General features: G+C 40.0%; 1 protein-coding gene across 5 annotated transcripts in view; it reads right to left on the bottom strand.

Annotated features, from left to right (window-relative positions):
• RPS6KA2 (ribosomal protein S6 kinase A2) overlaps positions 1 to 19,972 on the bottom strand; it is a 275,385-nt gene that overhangs the window by 156,317 nt on the left and 99,096 nt on the right. Inside the window, exon 1 of one of the 5 annotated variants that reach the window (XM_068185219.1) lies at positions 1,700 to 2,444. The exons of the other annotated variants lie outside the window; for them this stretch is intronic. Within the exon in view, the coding sequence (XP_068041320.1) occupies positions 1,700 to 1,798 (99 nt within the window). The 5' untranslated portion in view covers positions 1,799 to 2,444. Of the gene's footprint in view, positions 1 to 1,699; positions 2,445 to 19,972 lie in introns of those variants that run through there. 5 annotated transcript variants of the gene reach the window in all.

The following is a 19,972-nucleotide window of genomic DNA, read 5'->3' as shown; positions in this document are numbered from 1 at the left end:
CATAATTGTTGAGAAAGTCCAGTAAATCTAACACTGGTGGTCAAAGGGATTGCAAAGACTCTTTTTTTTTGTAAGTGAAGCAGGAGTCTAGTCTGATACAAGTGCTGAGTTGTATTGGTCATTGACACTGGATTATCTACTAAATTAAATAATTAGCATGGTGTAAACTGTTTCTCCCGGACTATGGCACTGTCAAATGAGTAGTTATCAGGTCTGGTGAGGCTCTGCTCTCTCCAATCCAACTCCCCTCCCAAGATCCCATCCCGACACTGGTGGCCTATGAAGATACTCATTTGTCTCAGAACTCCTTCAAGTAACTCCAGGTCTACTTGTCTCTGTTGGACCACAAGCTTAGAGAATTTACAATGTGTTACAATGAACATTTATTCTAGCTTAAGCTCTGTTATTCTGACTAGACAATTAGGAAAGGAAAGGTATCCCCATCTCTCCCCTCGGTCCTACTGGGATGCGACTTTTCCAAGGAGGGAGTTATTAGTTTGTTTTAAATGCTTAGCATGTCTGTTTGATGATGAAAATAAATTTTTACATGCTCATTTTTTCAAGGAAATTGGTTTTAAATAGTTAGGAAAGAAAATAAAAAAACAACAAAAGACACAGGTCAAAAACTTGGCCTTTCAGCATGCCCTGTTTAAGCAATGACACATGAAGAACTTTATGTTCAAACAATTACCTGGTGCTTTAAATAGGACACTAAGAGAATAATGCTTCAAAATGTATTCACACAGCATAAGACTAATCATCCTCTTGGGAGTACCAGTGCAAATCAGAGTAACTCCTCAGAGGTCAATTGAAGTACACCAGCTCAAAATAAATGTGAGACAGAAGGGAATCAGGCCCCATCTACCTCTATTTTAATGCAGAGGTTGCAGATCATCCACAATGGTAAAGTGAACAAAATAAATATAACTGACATTATTCAATAGATCTCACATCCTGCCGACTATTCACAGCTCGAAATACAGGGCTGAAGAACAATGGTTTGAGGAAGACAGGCAGAAATCCGGGTTCTAACCCATTCACACATCCCAATTTGCTCATGCCTCCTACTTGAGCTGCCTTCATCTCCCCACACTGCCAAATCATGAAAGGTTTAATTCGACATTGTCCCCCCAGCTCCTAAAGAACAACTTCTCCTAAAACAAAGTAAATGAAAAAATACCAGGAGAGATGATAAATGCAAAAAAATATGTGCAAACATGAGAACCTATGGAGAAATAATCAAGAGAATCCCTGTCTAACATACCACATATATTTGAAAGGCACTAGCAAACTGATTAATTATTTGGAAACCTAGCACTAAGAAAGAATGGTACACGTGCAGGGGAAGACTAAAATGTGAGGCTATTTCAAACTATGGTGTCATTTGTGCTAATTTAAGTGGATCTGTAATTATTTCCTACAACTTCATGATGTCCTGAACCAGCTTCCTCCTCCCCTGAAAGGCTGATAAAAGGACTCCTGGCAACACACTAAATATATTATGCAATGTATTGAATACTACCGAGAAAAGCACTGAATTGTACCGAAACTAAGAACATTGGGTGCGAATATCACCACCTCCAGGGAAAGAGCACCTTTAACTACTTATCACATCAGTAAATGCAGGCGTTCTCTTGGACCTCTGCTACCTGCACCTAACACCATTTGCTACATTTAACAAAGTTAAGGGGAATTTTACCTCAAATCTGCTTAGGCTCGAGCTCTTTGACCGAGACTTCTTGCGGAGATAGACGGAGAAGAAGCGACGCACTGTGAACTTCTTCATGTTCATGTCCATCGCCCCGTCCCAGCAGCGGCGCGGAGCACGAAGGAGCTGCGGCGCCGGCGAAGAAAGCTAGCGCATCCCGATTGCTCCCTATTTATATCCACAGGCAGGAGATCCTCCGAAGTGCCTGGTTTTGTTCATCGAGCCGGCCACAGCCAGACCTGCCGCCGGAGGTCCCTGCCGGAGCCGGGGCAGCCCGGAGCCAGCTGCCGGCTCCTCGGAGCATGAAGGCGCTGCGCTGCCTCCCGCTTCGCACTGTTTACATTTCGGTGCGGCGAGCCCAACTCTGTCCCCGCCGCCTCTCCCCCTGCCTTCGGTCCCACTACGCCCAATCAGGCTCGGCTGAGGCTGCACGCAGAATCAGCGCCGGCAGATGACAGCTCCTGCGTCCCAGGCGTAGCAGGTTTCAGACAAATATTGGATGTGTCTATTGCTTTGCACTCCCTCTCCTCTCAGTCAGGCTCTTTCAATTTCCTGCTTTCTGAATCACATGGGGAATAGGCACATGCTGCACTTCTGTTTTTAGCTCAGAATTCAGACGCTGCTATAATTACTGAGGGCTGTGGTGGTCAGATCCGAGAAGAAATCGGCTCCCCTGTGAGAGTCGCTCCTGGAAGAAAGCTGAAAGATGCCGTGCCCCCACTGCCAGAATAGAAGGGTTTGAGTCTCCTTTTATTCCAGGGAGTATGGAAAATAGCACTGTCCCCCCCAACACCCGAAATTGAAAAGCTCGCCATATCCTGTTCACAATCACCCGCCCGCTTTACATTGAAATACCTAACACTGGCACAGCTCTGAAAATAAAAAGCACAATCTAAATGGTAAGTATAACTATTCTTATTGTACTACAGCAGGGAGCTACAGCTGTAGTAGGGGGGTTCTTCTAGGGGGTTGAGTATGTACATCTATTTACGGGCTGTAATTTTGAGCTGCACGGCAAGCATGCAGACTTACAGTTGCACCCCCACCTCCCTGCAACAAAATCACATTTTTCAGCTGTTCTTCAAAAACTAATGCATCTCAGTGTGTTCCTGAGACCAAAGAGCTTTCTCTGCCTATTGCACACAGTTCAGTCTCTTTTTCCATGTCAGCCTTTCCTTTCTGACTACCAATGAGCACCTAGACATGCCTTTCTCCCAATAACCTCAGACATCACTACAGCCTGAGACGACTCTCAAGTCCATCTGCTCTAAAAGAGGGGTGTATTTTGCTTTACTTGCTTATCTGGGCTCTGCTGTGAACTACCTTGGCTAGCAATGCCAGTCAATATCTGCTTTTTTCTCAGGGTCTTTGTCCTATTCTTCTGCCTAGAGCTCACCATGGCCTATATCCATCCAAAGAAGTATTAACAAGAAAAAAGAAAAAAAGGAAAAGCATACTTTGGCCTTTATGGTTTAATTGGAAAGGAGGCTAGATTGGAAAGGCTGCCATTACTGCTGGGCTCTATAATCTCATTGAGCCTGACTCTGCTATGCCTGGACCCTGGTGCTACCCCAGCCTAAGGTAACTGTTTCGCAGTGACAATCTGGACAGTCTGCTTCTTCCTTATCCCTTCTCAGCACACCTTCTGATTGCTTCTCTAATTCTCTTGGTTTGCAACAAAAATACCTTTGGGGGTTGCTTTCACTGTGCTGCCCCAGTGCAAGCCATGTCAAGCCTAGAAGCCTTCTGCCATTACAGTTCCCTTGTTTCCCTAACTAAAGATCCTGGAGCAGGGGCAAGTGTCCAAGAAGAAAACCTCAGGTGTGTATAGGTACACCTATACACAGGCAAAACAATGAATAGGCTAAAAGGCAATTTAGGTGGTCAATGCCAAAATTACTTGCTGATGCAGTCTCTCTAGTCAAGTTTTGTATCTCCTCACAACCTTGCTGCAGTAAAATCTGCAGTGTTACAAAGGCCTCAGGCACTCAGCTGATTATTTGACCTCCCCCTCACCTGTCCTGACACACCACACAGCTGCTGCTACTTCTGTCCTGCCTTTTCCCTAGCAAAGAGGTGTCCTGGCACACGCTGGACCAAGCTTTGTACTGGCAATGGCTTCTGGCAGCCTCACACATTCCCACCTGTGAAAGCTACTTCAGCCTTAAAGAGCAATCAGACAAGTCCAGGGAAAGGTCCCTGAACCCTTCCTGTCACAGATACATCTCTGGTCACTGACATCTTTATTAATGCAGAGGAGGTGATAATTTCCCACTGTGAATATACAGGCTCTGTGTAGTAGCATGAAGTCTATGAGTGCCTGTTACTATTACACCGGCAGATTTATCACAACCTTCCCTTCTCATGACATCAGTGGTGATTTCACATACAGGGACATGCATTCACCATTAACTGTGCCTGCACTGCAATAAACTTCCAGTAAAATTACACAGGCCATGACTTAATACCTAACCATCAAGTACATTTATTACATTCAGAATTTTGTTCTTTACCACAAAAATAAATATTTTTTTAAAAAATCTATCACTATATATTGGCAATTTATTGTGCACATCAGAGCAGAAACTAGCCTTGCATGCTAAAGGTTAGACTATAACACTGAGCACCATGCCCAGGGTTAGGAAGTAACTCTCTTACATCCCTGACATGAAAAAGGCATGGAAATAGGCATGTTCTTCTGGTTTTCTTACTCTGCTTTCAGAGAGGTGATTAGGGATTAAATACAGAAGGACAACCAACCACCTTCACTCTACTGGGCAGCAGAGATATTGCAGAATATATTCCAACTTTTGCAAGAAAGCAAAAGCAACTGAGATGTAAAATTTACATTAAAATGCGCATAAAAAATACAAATGCAGAAATTAAACAAAATACACATGCATGCAAAATTAAAGCATAGAGATAAATATGTGAAAAGCAAATTCTATTACAGTTCCATGTGGCATGCTTCAAGACATTGAACTTTTCTTCAGAAAAACAAATAAGAGAGATCAAGAACATTAGATGAAACTTTCACATAAGTCAGGCAATAACCACTTTTCACAGTGATTCTAATAAAAAGGTGCAAGCCAAAAAATAAATTTGATTAAATTGGAACATTCAGCATAACATTTATAAACACACTACGGTCAGATCAATCTACAATGTGAAATATTAACTGCACTTAGAAATTCATGTCTTTAAATTATTTATCTTCTCTGAGCAATTTTAACTACTGAGGAACTTGATAGAGAAAAAAATCTCCAAATGTCTCTGTTTAAGACAACGATAAACAACAAAAATGGTGAAGGGGACATATGACCCATTGGCATCAACCAGTAATACTCATCTGTATTCTGAAATATGCTTTTTGAAACTAGACTCCTATATGCTATAACATAAAACAAATAAATACAATATTCTATCTGCCCCTCCTCGCAGTAAGTTTAATTGCAAAATAAAGTTTACTTCAGCTGGAAAAAGGTTTAAAAAAAACTCCCAAACCAAAAAGCTCATAGCCAGGATTCAAGACAAACTCTCCAACAGGAATCCCCAAAAATTAGATATTACATAGCCTGGGTTTGAATTTTTAGAAGAAAAATGGAGAATTCCCAATTAATATCTAAAGAAAGCCAAAGGTCCTTTCCTCATGTGTACAGATGGACCATACCAAGAGCAGTAAAGGACTGAAGGACCCAGGCTTAAAAAATTAACATGGGGCAGCAGAACAGCCTGAACAGCACCCAAGTGAGAAGGATGCCAGTAGCCAATGCCAGATGAGTCATCAATTTCTAAATGATAGAACATGCAAGTCCAAGATATCTACCACAAACTGGATGATATAATTACCAAGATAAATTTTGTATTACACAGAACATCAGGCCCTATGTCAAAATTAGGCCTTTTTTTATGTGAATCAACAATTTATGAGCAAACCCAGAATGACTCTGCTACTTGAGAAAATTTAGCCACCACCGTAAAAGTAAAAACTATGAATTGATAGTATCTTCCTTGCAAATGTAATCAGTATTACCAATCCTTCCTCAGTAAGTCCATCAGAAAGCCAGAAAAAAAAATCCAGAGAGAAATAAGAAAGTATCAGAAGCAGAGACACCACAGACAGAACAAGTAAGACTATCAGAACACAACATGCAGAAAAAAGGAAAATGAGACTCCCACAATAGAGGCCCAAGAGACAATGCTACAGAAAAGGTGAATTACGCAGCATTGTTTATGCTCTCATCAAAGAAACTCTGGAGCAAGAGCAGATGTTTCCAAGGGACACCAATCAGCTGAATAAGGAACAACACTTTCCCCCCGGTGGTTAGATTGTATATGACTCTTTCAGTGACTGCTGTTTCCTCATCTTGAATGCAGGACAAATTGCCATATGGCTTTTGTTTCCTCAGTGAATACATAAGGTGGCTATTTTTCTTTTTGATCTTTCTTTCAATAATACGGGATGGGCTTTGCCCAAAGAAGTGCTTGGGTTTGCTCTCATTACACCAATGTACCAATGTGGGTCTCAGCCCTTCCAGCTGCTGTACATAGTTAAGTACCTTGTCCTGTTTAGCACACACTTCACTGGAGTTTTCTCTCTCAAAAAGGCACACTGCCCTGCCAGCACTGCAGAATACAGGCAGTGACTTACCATCTCTGACCAGCACTGACAAGTGATCAGCCATGTTGGCTGGATGGGGATACAAGGGAAGAGGCAGGAAAGGAAGTGCTTTTTCCCCCTTTCTCTCACCTCCTGGCTGTGTATCACAAGCTTCAGTAATTTTGATCCTTTTCTGTACATGTATTATTCCAGTGGAGGTGCAGGCCCCTTCAGCCATCTTGCGAATTAAAATCACTGCTCAGAAGGAAGGGTAAAGCGAAGTCATACATCTTGTCTAACTGGGTCTGATGAACTGGCAGGACACAGTCTTCTCTAATCCCAAGAGAAACATAAACATTTCCGTTTAATCTTGCACTTGTAACCTCAAGGCAAAAGCAGAGTATCTCTTATACCCCCATCTATGTCATTCCCTTGTTGCTAAAAGCATCATCCAACACACTGGCAATTTTATGAAGAGTAACTTGTATAAATAGAAGCACATCAACCACAGGAGAGTGACTTTAAAAAGACTTGTTTTGCTTGATCTGGTGATATTCCACTTAGTGGATTCCATTCAACACCTTTAAACATTCCTAAAAATGGGCATCAAAAGTTCTTGATAGATTTGAAATCGGTATTTTGCAGAGATGCAAGTAGCTTAGATAGAGACAAAAGTCCTGAAGAGTTTTCAATAGACTACATCAACAGTAAGATTAAAAAAAAAAAAAAAAATTAGACAGTGGCACTAAGAGGGTGAACCATCTCTGTGCCTGCTGGAGCAGAACAATCATAATATCCTGAGTTGGAAGGGACCCACAAAGATTATTGAGTCCATCTCCTGGCCCTGCATGTGACAGCCCCAAGAATTCCACCATGTGCATGAAAGCATTGTCCAAACGCTTCTTGAGCTCTGTCAGGCTGGTGCTGTGACCCCTTCCCTGAGGAGCCTTGTTCCAGTGCCAAACCACCCTCTGGGCGACAAACCTTTTCCTAATATACAAGCTAAATCTCTCCTTCATACCACTGATGTCTCCTCGGTTCAGTTGCCTAAAAATCTTCCCCAATCCCTCCTAAACACCCACCAGTCACATGGTTACAGTGTTACTTTCAGACTACCAAATGAGCTGCACTATGAGGACATGTGGCTTGTTCTTATTTGTAAAGGGAGACCCGGGAGTGCTGCAGAAATAAGAGTTCCAGAAATAAGAAAACAATATTTGATTGTGTTTTCACCAGATGACAGACATTTTAACTCTTACAAAAGCATCTTATGTTAGTGATGGAGCATCAGATTGGCAAGTGTCACAGCTGCTGTACTGACTGCTCCCATATGTGCTTTGCTTCTTACAGACTCATGGGAACGTGCAGCAGCTTCACTGGCCACACACACGTCAGTCAGCTGTGGACTGCTCTTAGGATGGAGATTTCCATGTCTAGCAATCTGAGTGGAAGAGTATCAGCCCCAGTTCTCTTTTTTTTGCTTTTTAGCAGTGTCACTGAGCATTTTACTTTCTTTGCTGATACTATATACTGGTCTTGCTGGATTTTGATGGCTTAGATAGAAATGTAAGACAAAGAACGCAAAAATCCAATTTCCTTCATATTACAAAAGCTTCTACTCCAACATGAAGGAGACTGCCAAAGATACGATTGTGCTTTCTTTCCTTTGGACAATCAGACAGTCATACTGTTGTCCTATAAAGGAATGGAAGTTTTCTGGAAGGAAGGATGATACTTAGTAACTGAATTATGAACAGTTTTATCACATGAATATTTACAAATATCACTTTGAATGAACGTTATACAATAGAAAATTGGATGGAAGAACTTCATTATGCACAGCGTATGTTTACTGTTTATTCAGACTAGCTGTGAACAATATTAAAAAGAGAGGCATTTGTTAAAAATCTGCTAATCGGCAATTTTCTTTAATAGTCTCTGAAAGATATCCTACACCTAACAGGAGAAATAGTGCATGCAACATTTACTGGAGCACCCATATCTTCTTCTAATAATCATTGACAGAGCAAGCTGACACTAAAGTGAGCAGAAAAACCAGACCACTGTTTGCCATTGAAACGCTGAGAAACAGAAAAGTGTATAATGGAGCTTGCAAATTTTATTCAGCGAAGTACCAATTTTAGGTAACATTTTTCCCTTTAATTATTTAATAAAGCCACACACGTAAGGCACAAAAGTTAATGAGGTATACAAAAGCATCATATTTAGTTGAACTGAGTGACCTGAATTAATATCCTTTTTTTACATCTAAAACTATTTGTATGACCTTGAAGAACCTTAAACTCTCTAGCTATTCCTAGCTCCAGGGCTTGTACAAAATCCAGCCATATCCTGGATCCTCTGTCAGAATGAGGGTACAGATTGTACCATTCTCCTCTTTTTCTTCCCAACTGCCATCTCCTGTCCCCAGTGAAGAAAATACCTCCTGGTATTTTCAGCCAGAAAGGAGACAGAGAGCACTCTGACAAGTGGGTATGTAAACTCAGGACCCTAAAGGTTTGCACCTGCACTGCAACACAGAGAAAAAACCCTGCTTTAAATCTCCTTCCATAAAATGGGGCTAGAATGTTCTGCCACTGCAAGACACCTCTTTCAGAGAAAACACAATGATTGATATTATGTGATTCACAGATGAAATTTTAGTTGAAGGCTGTCACATATTTGCTAGATTTATTTACAGAAAGAGGTTAACTGTGAGTAATGTCAAAGAATAAACAAATGGGACATGCAAATTTACCTTGGTAGGCATTACATCTAGCAGGACAAATGACACATGGAGTATCTTCAAAATATATTACACACCTAACGCACTGAAAATTTGGCTTAAGACCTACCCCATGTTAGACACAACAAAAATGAGATTTTTAAATAAAATATCATTGATCACTTTAAATCTTTAGCATTAATTTCTCTCTTGTTGGACTTGTCAGGCTGTTTAGACAATTTTTCAAAGACTGTTTAAATTAATGTAGTGTCAGTACTTAATTCCAGATTAGAGGCAGATCTATCCCTGCGTGTTTTTTAAATAGAAGCTGAAGAAACCATCAGAGGAAAAAAAAAGTCCTAAATTCTGTGTCTAATACAGCAACATAGGAAGTACAAAACTAGAAAAAAATACAATATCATTTTACCCCTCAAAAGGTTAGTTAGGCTCCATTTGCTATTCACCAAAATACATAACGATTTCTTAATTCATCCAGAAAAATATAGTCTGAGGTCCTATTTTACTGCTGACAAGTAAAAGCAAGAAAGACAAACCATAAAATGTCTCGGTTTAGGACTGATTGTTGTCACGAGACTGCACTATTATTTGGATATATTTAGTATGCTAATGACCTTTTCCTTATTTAATTTCAGATACACAAAGTATCACCTTCTCTTAAGTGCAGTGTCACTTCTCACACCTAAGTCACCAGGCAGTAGGAAGTGCATGAGGTTCTTCCTGCATATCTGAGCCTGCCCACACTGGAAGTGAGTCTTCCTTGGTGATGCATCATCAAATATCTGCAAGAAATTTCAACATCTTGTAGATGTCTTCCTACTCATCTAAGAAGTGTGCAAAATTAGTTATAAAGAGCACATGTGGAATATTCAACATCCAGATTCTTGATTAACCTAATGGACCAAAAAAGGCAATTCATCATATTAAGTAATTTTAATCCTTTGACATCTTTCTGTGAATTTCATATAGCTTTTCAAATCCCAAAACATCCCTAACATGAGATACACACAGAGAAATAAGCAACACTATGTATAACACAAACAAAGCAAGAATCTGACTCCCCATATGCACAACACAAAAATGGCAGTTTTATCTTTTTTCATCAACTAGAGATTAAAGTGTGCAATTAATTATATCATAGAGTAAGCCATGCTATTTAATAAAGGTTCAAATACTTATTCATATGCTTCAATATACAGGGAAGATGTACAGTTGTGGCCAAGATGATATAAAATGCTTCCCAAGTGATATTGCCTACTTAAATACAGTGACATTCTTCAAACAAAATGGAACATCTTTTAAATCACAACAAAAACATTAAATTCATTATTTCACTAGCAATGTGGATTTTTGTCTCCAATATTTTTTTAACCAATCAAAAATCCTGTAAGAACCACTTACCTTTGAACCATAATTAATGTCACAAAGCAGTCATCTCATATTCATAAAGTTTGCAGTGTATACCGTGTGATTCACCTGATATACATTCACTGGAATGTGACACCTTTGCCCTAATATGCTACTGGGATCTGATTTCTATTCTGATACTTCCTTTAACATCTGCAACATATGAAATCTTACCATGCAGAGTGATGTGGGGCAGAACATCTACCAATTAGGAGACTGAGATTGTTCTTTTGCTTCAACTCCCGAAGGAGAAAATAGATGCATATGTCAAGGAGGAGCAAAAGACAATGGAACTACTATACAGATTTGTAAAAAGGTTCTCCCTCCCATCATCACAGGAAAAAGAGAATTTTTAGAGCTTCCTAAAAGCTTTTCAAGGGCATCTTGGTCTAGCTGGGCTGCTTAGGAACTGCAAGCAAGGACATCAAGGAGTATTTCAGAAAGGCACAGCAGAACCTTGCTATTGAATGCTTTGGGAACTGAAAAATGCTGTATTTTTTTTCCACTGTGATTTTACTATGTTCTTAATATTTACAATATTTAGTCGCTTCCTTGACTCCAGAGTCCTCTCCTCATCTCTTTTTACTTCCTACTCCCCAGATCGTCTCTTCAAAAGCATGACTCACTCCTCTTAACTCAAGAAAGTTGAAATAATAAAACTAACAATTTAAAAAAAAAATAAAAAGTGAAACTTGAGCTTGAAAAGAGAATTGCTTCCTGATAATTGATTTTAGGGACTATTTTATGGCATGTCTCTGGACTTCAGAAGATCCAAAAACATGCAAGAAGAAATATGAGACAGAACAAATCAGAAAGGGATATTCAAGGGGCTGTATCTGTTATGTAGTAACACTTAAACTGGTAATAGATGGAAAGAAATCCTTTTAGCAGCATGACTGAATTCTGAAGCATTACTGTGTGTCTTTGAGCACACAGAGCTTTAAAATCTATTGGCTTCTGGAGTCATAGTGATATATGGGAAACATCAGAGTTGAAACATCCAGCTGTGTCACCTGTGGTGTCTTCCATGGCTCAGTACTGGGGCTAATCCTGTGTAATATCTTTACTGATGATCTGATGAGGGGATTGAGTGCACTCCCATCCAGTTTGCATCAAATGACACCGAGTCAGGGAAGGAGTGTTGACCTGTTGCACTGCCACAGGCTTTGGGGCAAGTGGTTGGAAAGCTGTTCAGTGGAAAAGGATCTGGGGGTGCTGGTGGGCAGCCAGCTGGACATAAGCCAGCATGTGCCCAGGTGGCCAAGAAGGACAGTGGCATCCAGGCTTGTATCAAGAATAGTGCGACCAGCAGAATGAGGGCAGTGCTTTGTAACTCAGCCATGGTGAGGCTACACCTCAAATCCTTGTGTTCAGGTTTTGGGCAAGAAGGATATGGAGGTGCTGGAGTGAGTCCAAAGAAGGGCAGCAGAGCTGGGAGAGGGTTAGGAACACAACTCCTGTGAGGATTGGCTGAGGGAGCTGGGGATGTTCAGCCTGGAGAAAAGGAGGTTCAGGGGAGACTTCACTGCTCTCTACAAGTACCTGAAGAAAGGAGGTTGTATGGTCTCTTCTCCCAGGCAACTAGCAACAGGACAATAGGAAACGGCTTCAAGCTCTGCCAGGGGAGATTCCGATTGGCTATTAGGAAAAATTTGCTCACAAAAATTGTTATCAAGCATGGGAAGAAGTTGCCAAGAGATGTGGTTGAGTCACCATCCCTCAAAGTATTTAGAATATGTCTAAGTGCAGCACTTAGGGACACGGTTTAGTTGTGGACTTGGCAGTACCAGGTTAATTATGCTTAATGATCTTAGAGGTCTTTTGCAACCTAAATGATTCTATGATTTCACCGAAGAAGAAAATATAACAGCCCTGGCCCAGTCAATCTGCTGAAAGATGGGTGCAGCTATAAGAGATGCTGAGAAACAGGAACGGAAACAAGTTCTTCATGGGAAGGAGGAGTGAAACTAAAGGCACCTGCTTCTCACAGAGATAAACATGGGTTTGGAGGTTGTGTAGAGGTTTGCTTTATTTTAGAAAAAAAAATTTTGGCTCATTAAAGGAATATCATTAGTCCTGGCGTAAGCCCTCGCTTGTGGCCTCACTCTGCCATCTCCAGGCCATCATTTCCTACTTCCTCTCTATTGGCACAAATATTCCCACTGCCACAGAATGAACCGAACTGGAGAACTGGTCCAAATACCACCCCAGAATGTTAATTTTAAACCAGTTCAGTTCCGTGATCTGAATCACTAAACAAATATCTGTGCCTACTCAATATTTTTTCCAGTGGAGGGGACAGGAATGCATGTGCTTGTGAGTCGGCTCTGCCTCCTCCGTTGGCAGGGATGGCTAACGCCAACACTAACTGCTGGCTTCCCAGACACAGAGCTGGCATGCTGCAGCTGCCTGGCAGAACTGGAATCACCCAGCAGGCCATGTCAAACTATTCTTTCAATCACAGTGAAAGTTAAAATAACAGCTCTGGTATAGAAAGGACACTTTAAAATGTCCTGAAGTATTTTTTATTATTATAAAACTAGACAAAGTGAATTGGCTAAAAACATGCAAAACTTGGAATTATGCTTTGAGATAATGTGCTTTTCAAAAAGTTGAATCTATAAAAGATTTGTGGATTGTTTAAAAGGAAAAAGATCCCCAGATGGGTGACAGAGTAACCTATAACTGCCCTGCAGAAATTCAGAGGGCTGTTTAAAGCCAAGAACCCTACTAGAACTGACCGGGCTCCTCTTTAGTGCTGAAGACAAACCACTGGGAGTGTAGTAAGACTTCTAGAACTAAGACTGCAAGTTCCAGTGGTGTTAACTGGCACCACTTCAATTGATTTTCTGAACAATATTTTCTGGCACTTCTCTGATTTAATCTCCTATGGGTGCTAACACTTTCCCTGTCAGGTAGCAACATGTTCTCCCAGAACTGTTTAACTGCATGCACAAGTATGCACCTCTTACAAATTTCTATAGGTATGTAGTATTTATGTCAGCATAAATGCAGAACTTGAGTTCAGGTTGGGTGCTACAGGTCTGAGACACCTGTGTGAATGCAAACAGCATGACCTGAACTGTACAGCTTGGATGTGTTTGATGCACATTGCTCAGTGAATTTGAGAACCACTATCAAATGCAACACGGATGTAACCACAGGCAACCACAGGATGTAACCACAGGCGGTAACACAACGTTCATGAACTCCTATGAAGTTGTTTTAATGCCATCACAAAATCATCATGCAGTTATTTAAGTTTTCAGTACTTGTTGGTCTTTTTGGGAGGCTGCCTAGAAACTCACCTTCCTATTCATTTTAGTGCCTACCTTAGATGCATCACAGCTAAATTTTTTTACTCTTATAGTAGCATCTTTCCAGGCAGATTCTTTTTCAAAGGGTAGTCATATCTCCTCACAGTTTTGACTGGCTATACTAAATGAGAGTGAGATATTAACTTCCCCTCACTCCACCATCTCTCCCTGCTTGCGTCCCAAAACACAGCCCTGTCCTAGATTTCATGATGTCTATGTTTATCTTCTTTGTAGATGTCATGAACAGAAGAGTTTTTATTGGACCCTCAGTATTAGCAATAATTAGTAATTCTTCACCATAAGAAATACCTTAGGATTTTCCTCAATTTTTCCATTACTATTTCAAATTTCTAGTTCATTGTTGCCCTGTAAAATAATCAGGAAACTTAGCCAGTCTTCCTTGGTGGTATGCTCTAACTGGGACTTCTAAACCTGTTGTGTACTCAATGGAATAAGACAGAAAGCTCTCTGATCCCCTCTCTGGATCCTCCAACATAAGGAAATGGACTTCTTGGACTAAGGCCAGAGGAGGGGCACTAAGTGGATCAGAGGTCTGGAGCACCTCTCCTACAAAGGCTGAGAGAGCTAGGATCGTTCAGCCTAGACAAGAGAGGGCTCTGGGGAGACCTTACAGCAGCCTTCCAGTACCTAAAGAGGGCTGATAAAAATAGATGGAAAGTGACTTTTTACATAAGCAGGTAGTGATAGGTCAAAGTGTAATGGCTTTAAATTAAAAGTGGGACTACTTATGTTAGATGTTAGAAGGAAATTCTTTACTCAGAGGGTGATGAGACACAGGAAGAGCTTGCCCAGAGTTGTGGTTCCCTCATCCCTACAAGTGTCCAATGCCAGGTAGGATGGGTCCCTGGGCACCTGATCTAATGGGTGGCACCCCTGCCCATGGCAGAGTGCCGGAACTATATGATTTTTAAGGTGCCTTCCAACCCAACCCTATGATTCCATTCTCTTTCCTTGATAAATAACCATATCTTTTCAGGATACTATTTATTAACTTGGAACATAGTAGTGCTTGTTTTGGTGACAACTCCAACATAGCTGTGAGAAAATTCCCCTGCTCAACCACTAATGCATAATCTGAATTTTCCCTTAACCCTGATTTGAGTTTTGTTTGGATACTTCCTGGGGATTTTTATTTGAATAGAATGAAGGTAAGCAACTCCAGAATAAATAATACCATCTAATATTTCTTAGATAAATGTACAATTCTTAAATCACTTTTAAAACTTTAAAGTTTCAAAGCCAGTGGCTCAGTAGAACACTGTGAGTCAGAGCTGGTTAAGATGGTATTTCTTAAAAATATGCATGAAATGGCAGTCAAAAGAGACATTTGCAAAATTTCCTGTAAAGTTTCAGAAAAACTCTGAGAACATCTGTGAACAACAGCATGAGGATTGGGCAAACATAGTTTGGAAAATACAAGAACAACATATATAGGTACATCTGACATCTACCAAATGGGTCACAGTGGGTATGCAGCTGCCTTAAGCCTTCGGTAACCAAAGCCCACCTTCTGATGATACCATCCGAAAATAAACAGTGAGTCTACAGCTCGTACATTAAGATTTTACAAAAACTTCACATCAACTTTGATTTCTAGATATTTAAGGGAACCCGCATATCCTTCTTGTAGAGTTGGAAGGCAAACTTCATGCCCTTATTTTCCAGTGGCAACTTTGCTTTTTGGAGTTTTTCATCAGGCAAACCCCACAAACAGTTTTTCCAGAATATTAAAAGTAATTAAGATAATGAAAAGCTAATAGGCTTTAGCTTAGAGGGTTGCAAAGAATAGCCTGCCATTATTCAGAAAGCCCTGTAATAGAGCACCTTGTTAATTAGAGATGATTCACAGATGACTTGCAATAGATTATGGTAGTTCTGAATAGCAATGATATTTTCATATTGAGCTTTTATGTACTCAGGAGTAATGAAGCTTTAATTTTAATTAAAAGAAAGCTCTTTTTTTTAAGCCTGTAGGTCCAAGCAATACTAAAGTACAGGAGATTAACATCTTTTACTAATTTTCCATATTTAGAGTGCTGCACTTTATAGTTTTACTTTCATAATGTTCTAGCAGAGGACAGCTAAGCACCTGAATAGCAGCTGTTGACAAGAAGGCAATACTATTGTCTCTTCAATTGGAGAAACACAAAATGAGGAGAGAAGCTGCTTGCTCAAGGCCTCTCAGTACGTTTGTGATAGAGTTATGAACAAAACCAAGTTCATTTTAAATACAGGATTATCCCCTTACATCTCCATGCCTCATCACAGAACACCATCTGCTACACCGATGGGCATTCTCTGCTTTAGTTACATCATTACAGTGGTACAGTTTGACATTATGCATTAATGGGTCATTACCCATTGCTACTGATAAAGTGATTCCCATGCTCTGTCACCTTCCCTCTTCCTTTCCCTTAACACCTTCTCTTGCCTTTTGCTGGGGAGCTTACAATGAATTGGTCCAAGGAACAGAGATACTCTACATACACACATTTTCTGCTGGTTTAGCTCCTCTGAGCTGACCCCTGAGGATCTGGAAGAGCTTCAGTACCTGAGCAAAAGGAGATGCTGGAAGCATGCAAGAGCAGAAGGGCAAGTCTGAGCCCTTCCAGAACAGCTGCCCATGGGGTGGGCTTAACTGCACTGCTAAACAGGACCTTACCTTTTTAGCATATATGTTACTTGAAGCCTTCTTTAAACTGAATAGAAAATAATTACTCTCATCTCTGACAAAAACATGGTGTTTTGTTTTAGAGCTGTCCGAGGTCTATCCTAAGCTTTCCATAGGCAAGGTAGGCCAGCCTGTGCAGCCAGCAGCACACAGGAGAGCTGCATGGATAAAGCCAGTAGTTATCACTAGTCTCATGGCCCTGATGATCCCAGTGCTGACTTAGGGCAGGAAGGCTGGGGCTACCACTCTTCCTTCTAGGAATTCCCATGGTAAATACGCACATGCCTATGTACAGTGTGCACACAGGAGCTCACACCAATCACACCATTTGCTGTGGGCCCATTGTGCTTATGCACAGTGGAGATCCAGAGCATGCAAGCACACAGACCAGGACCAACAGCAACCTCTTTTACCCATTCTGTCACCATGTCTCTTCCCGTGACCCCAGGCAGCTGCAAAACATTACTGAACTGCAGGGTTGCCAAGCTTTGAAACATGACCTGAAGTGACTTTAATTACTGCATTAAAACGCCTGATGAGAAGCTATTAATTTACCAATTGATACAGGCAATGGCACAACCCCTCTTCCCCTCTTTAGAAAAGAAGGAATGGAGAATGACCACATGCATCCAACAATGCCATTTGGCCTTCTGAAAGTTCACCACAAAATTCACTACGTTTTCTTAACATTATATAGATTTGCAGTATTCAATACTGTGAATGACTGGGGTAAAAGTAATGCACTAATTGATGAAAAACTCAAACAATTAAACCTTCAAACAAAATCCCTCTCAGTCTCCACATCTAGTAGTGCATCTAGAAAAAGCCAAAAAAACAAACAAACAAAAGAAAACCTCAAACCAAACCAACCAACACCAAACACCACCACATCCCCTCCCCTCGAAACACATGCAGATTTAAATCTTGGATTAAATTAAGTGGACAGAAAAGAGAGTACACATAACATAAATGCAAATATTTAGCCGTTCTACTTCTCATTTAGGACTCATAGCAAGACACACTAGCATTTTTTCACTTAAACCAACAGAGTGAAATATAAGCAAGTAGAACTTGGCCAGGAAGGGATTACTCATCTGCCAAAAGCTACCTGCATCATTCAGTGATCCCAGGATCACAGCCTTATTACAGTCAACTCTTCAGAGAGGATACATGTTCTCTACATCTGCATTAAGCACATATTAGGTGCTTGAGCAATGCACAAATAACAGCACAGAAACCAATAATTACTGCAACCTAATTGAGAAACAACAACATTTCGTAAAACATAGAAACAACTAATCAAAGATTATTACTAATGCAGAAAAGCACAGATAAAGAAATAAGAACCTTTAATTATTTCAAATATGGGAAAACAGTTACAGATTATTTAATAATTGCATGTTTCAACAATTTTCCTTTCATATAGCTGGTTTCACTGTGTATCTAATAATAACATGTTATATTTAACAGCATGAGCTTATCTCTTTTTTTTCACTCACTGGAATAGTGGTTGATTATGCTTTCATATGCTTTTTTGTCTTATTCATTGATCTGAGTTTTACCATATCCCAAATTAAAGAAAATCTCTTTAACCTAAGTTAAGAGCCAATTGAATGTAATTCAGGGAAGTCTAAGATAATGAAAACATGCTTGAGTGTAAGTTCTACTCAGTTTTCATGCACACCTAATGCTCAATAATCAGCATAATCATCACTGTATTTGTAACTTATCACTGGAAGTTTGTTATAGCTTCAACTGAAGACTTTCCTTTTTCACTGAAAATTTTAGGTGGCTGAAAAATCCGTCAAGTCTTGAAAATAATTTTCTTTATGCACTGCCCCTTAAAACTATTTTTTTCCAATAGATGCATTTTATATTAAAAAAAAGGTTTGTGTAAGCAACTGATGATCCAGCTTCATTATCAACCATTTTCCAAAATTTGTTTCAGATGCAATAAGCTTGCATGAGAGAAAAGTGGTAGTATGTACCCTTACATTTCAGTCTATAAAATTTTTGAGTAAAGATGGAGTTTCAAAATAATATTTTTAGTTTCTTAATCTCTTCATGAGACAAAAAAAAAAAAAAAACCCAAAAAAACAAAGATACTAAATCTACCACAAGAAATCATTATACATGAGTTCTTCTATCATTTGACATGGTATTTAAGATTTCCTATATCACTGCTTATATCAGCTCACAGAGGTTTGTCAGGACACACTAAAAAGACTCTAACATAAATTCCTGAAAGAATTAGCTTTTGCAGGACTGTTATTTTCTTGTATTTTTAGCATAGGACCTCCTCATATAACAAGATACATACACATGATCTGCACTGTGTTTGAGTAGATGCAGAGTCACTCTATAGCTGCCATGCCCAACTAATGTCATCACAGCTTTCAGCTAATGACAGTTCCTGTGGGACTTTCTTAACAATCCAGGCACTAAAGATTCAATGCTCAGAAGGATTTATTGCGTGGATTGTTTGAAAAAGGTCAGAAAAAGCAAGACAAAATACTCTAAGTGATAAATATTATCTCTCATACCTAGAGAACAAGATGGAATGGCAACACTTAATTTTAAAGCTTATTGTGATTAGCCTTTTGTTTAAGATTCCTTTTGGAGAAACCCTGTCTTACTTTTGTCCACATTATCTGTTCCACACTCTTTCCTGGGTCTAGGTAAGATGCCTCACACTTACTCTGTAATGAATCTTTCCATAGCAATAATTAAACAACAGATAACATGACACACACACATTTAGCAGTTACTACTTGCTTTGCCACTAAGGACAATTTTTCAAAACCATCACCATCATCCTTTCCCCTTGTATAACTATGCTTTTCCAAAGGGAAAGCTGAATTTTAGTGGAGTCCTCATTCTCTGTCATATCAAAGACTTTACTGCTACTGTCCCCACAAAAGTCTGTTTTGTTGTGAAGCATCCATGAATTAAGGATTCTTCCTTTAATAGGAATTTCTGCCCAGTGATAGAGATATTACATGTGGCTGAGTATGTGCAGCCACATGTGGCCCAGTGGCAACAGCTGAATGTGTAAAATAGACATGCTCAAATTAAACAAGGAGGGGATCAGACAGAGTCCAGAATAAAGACAGGTAACTCTTTCATTTCAGCCCACAGGACTGGTAAACACAGGATTAGAAAATTATTTACTCATTACAATATATGAGCTTTTGATATTTTGTTTTTGCACACCTGGCCTGAAAAACTTAATTAGACCAGTGTACAGCTGTCACACTTGCTACTTGGGTGATACTGCTAAGCATTCACATAACATCAACAATTTTTCAAAGACAAATTCCTAAGTTTTTCAGCTTTCACTTTTCACTAACATTAATTGGCTCTATAAAGAGTTCGAAACACTCCTGCAATCTATTAGGCTGAATGACTCAAAAGCACGCACAATTCTCCACTCTGAGTACACTGCCAGCTGGGCAGAGTTGTGCTAAATAGGTAACTTTGTGAACAGTCTACTTGAAATCAAAGT

The sequence above is a fragment of the Anomalospiza imberbis genome, chromosome 3, assembly GCF_031753505.1.
Source record: "Anomalospiza imberbis isolate Cuckoo-Finch-1a 21T00152 chromosome 3, ASM3175350v1, whole genome shotgun sequence".
Classification (NCBI taxonomy): Eukaryota; Metazoa; Chordata; class Aves; order Passeriformes; family Viduidae; genus Anomalospiza; species Anomalospiza imberbis.
Note: the sequence above shows the minus strand (reverse complement) of the source record. Positions and strands in the feature narration are given on the sequence as shown.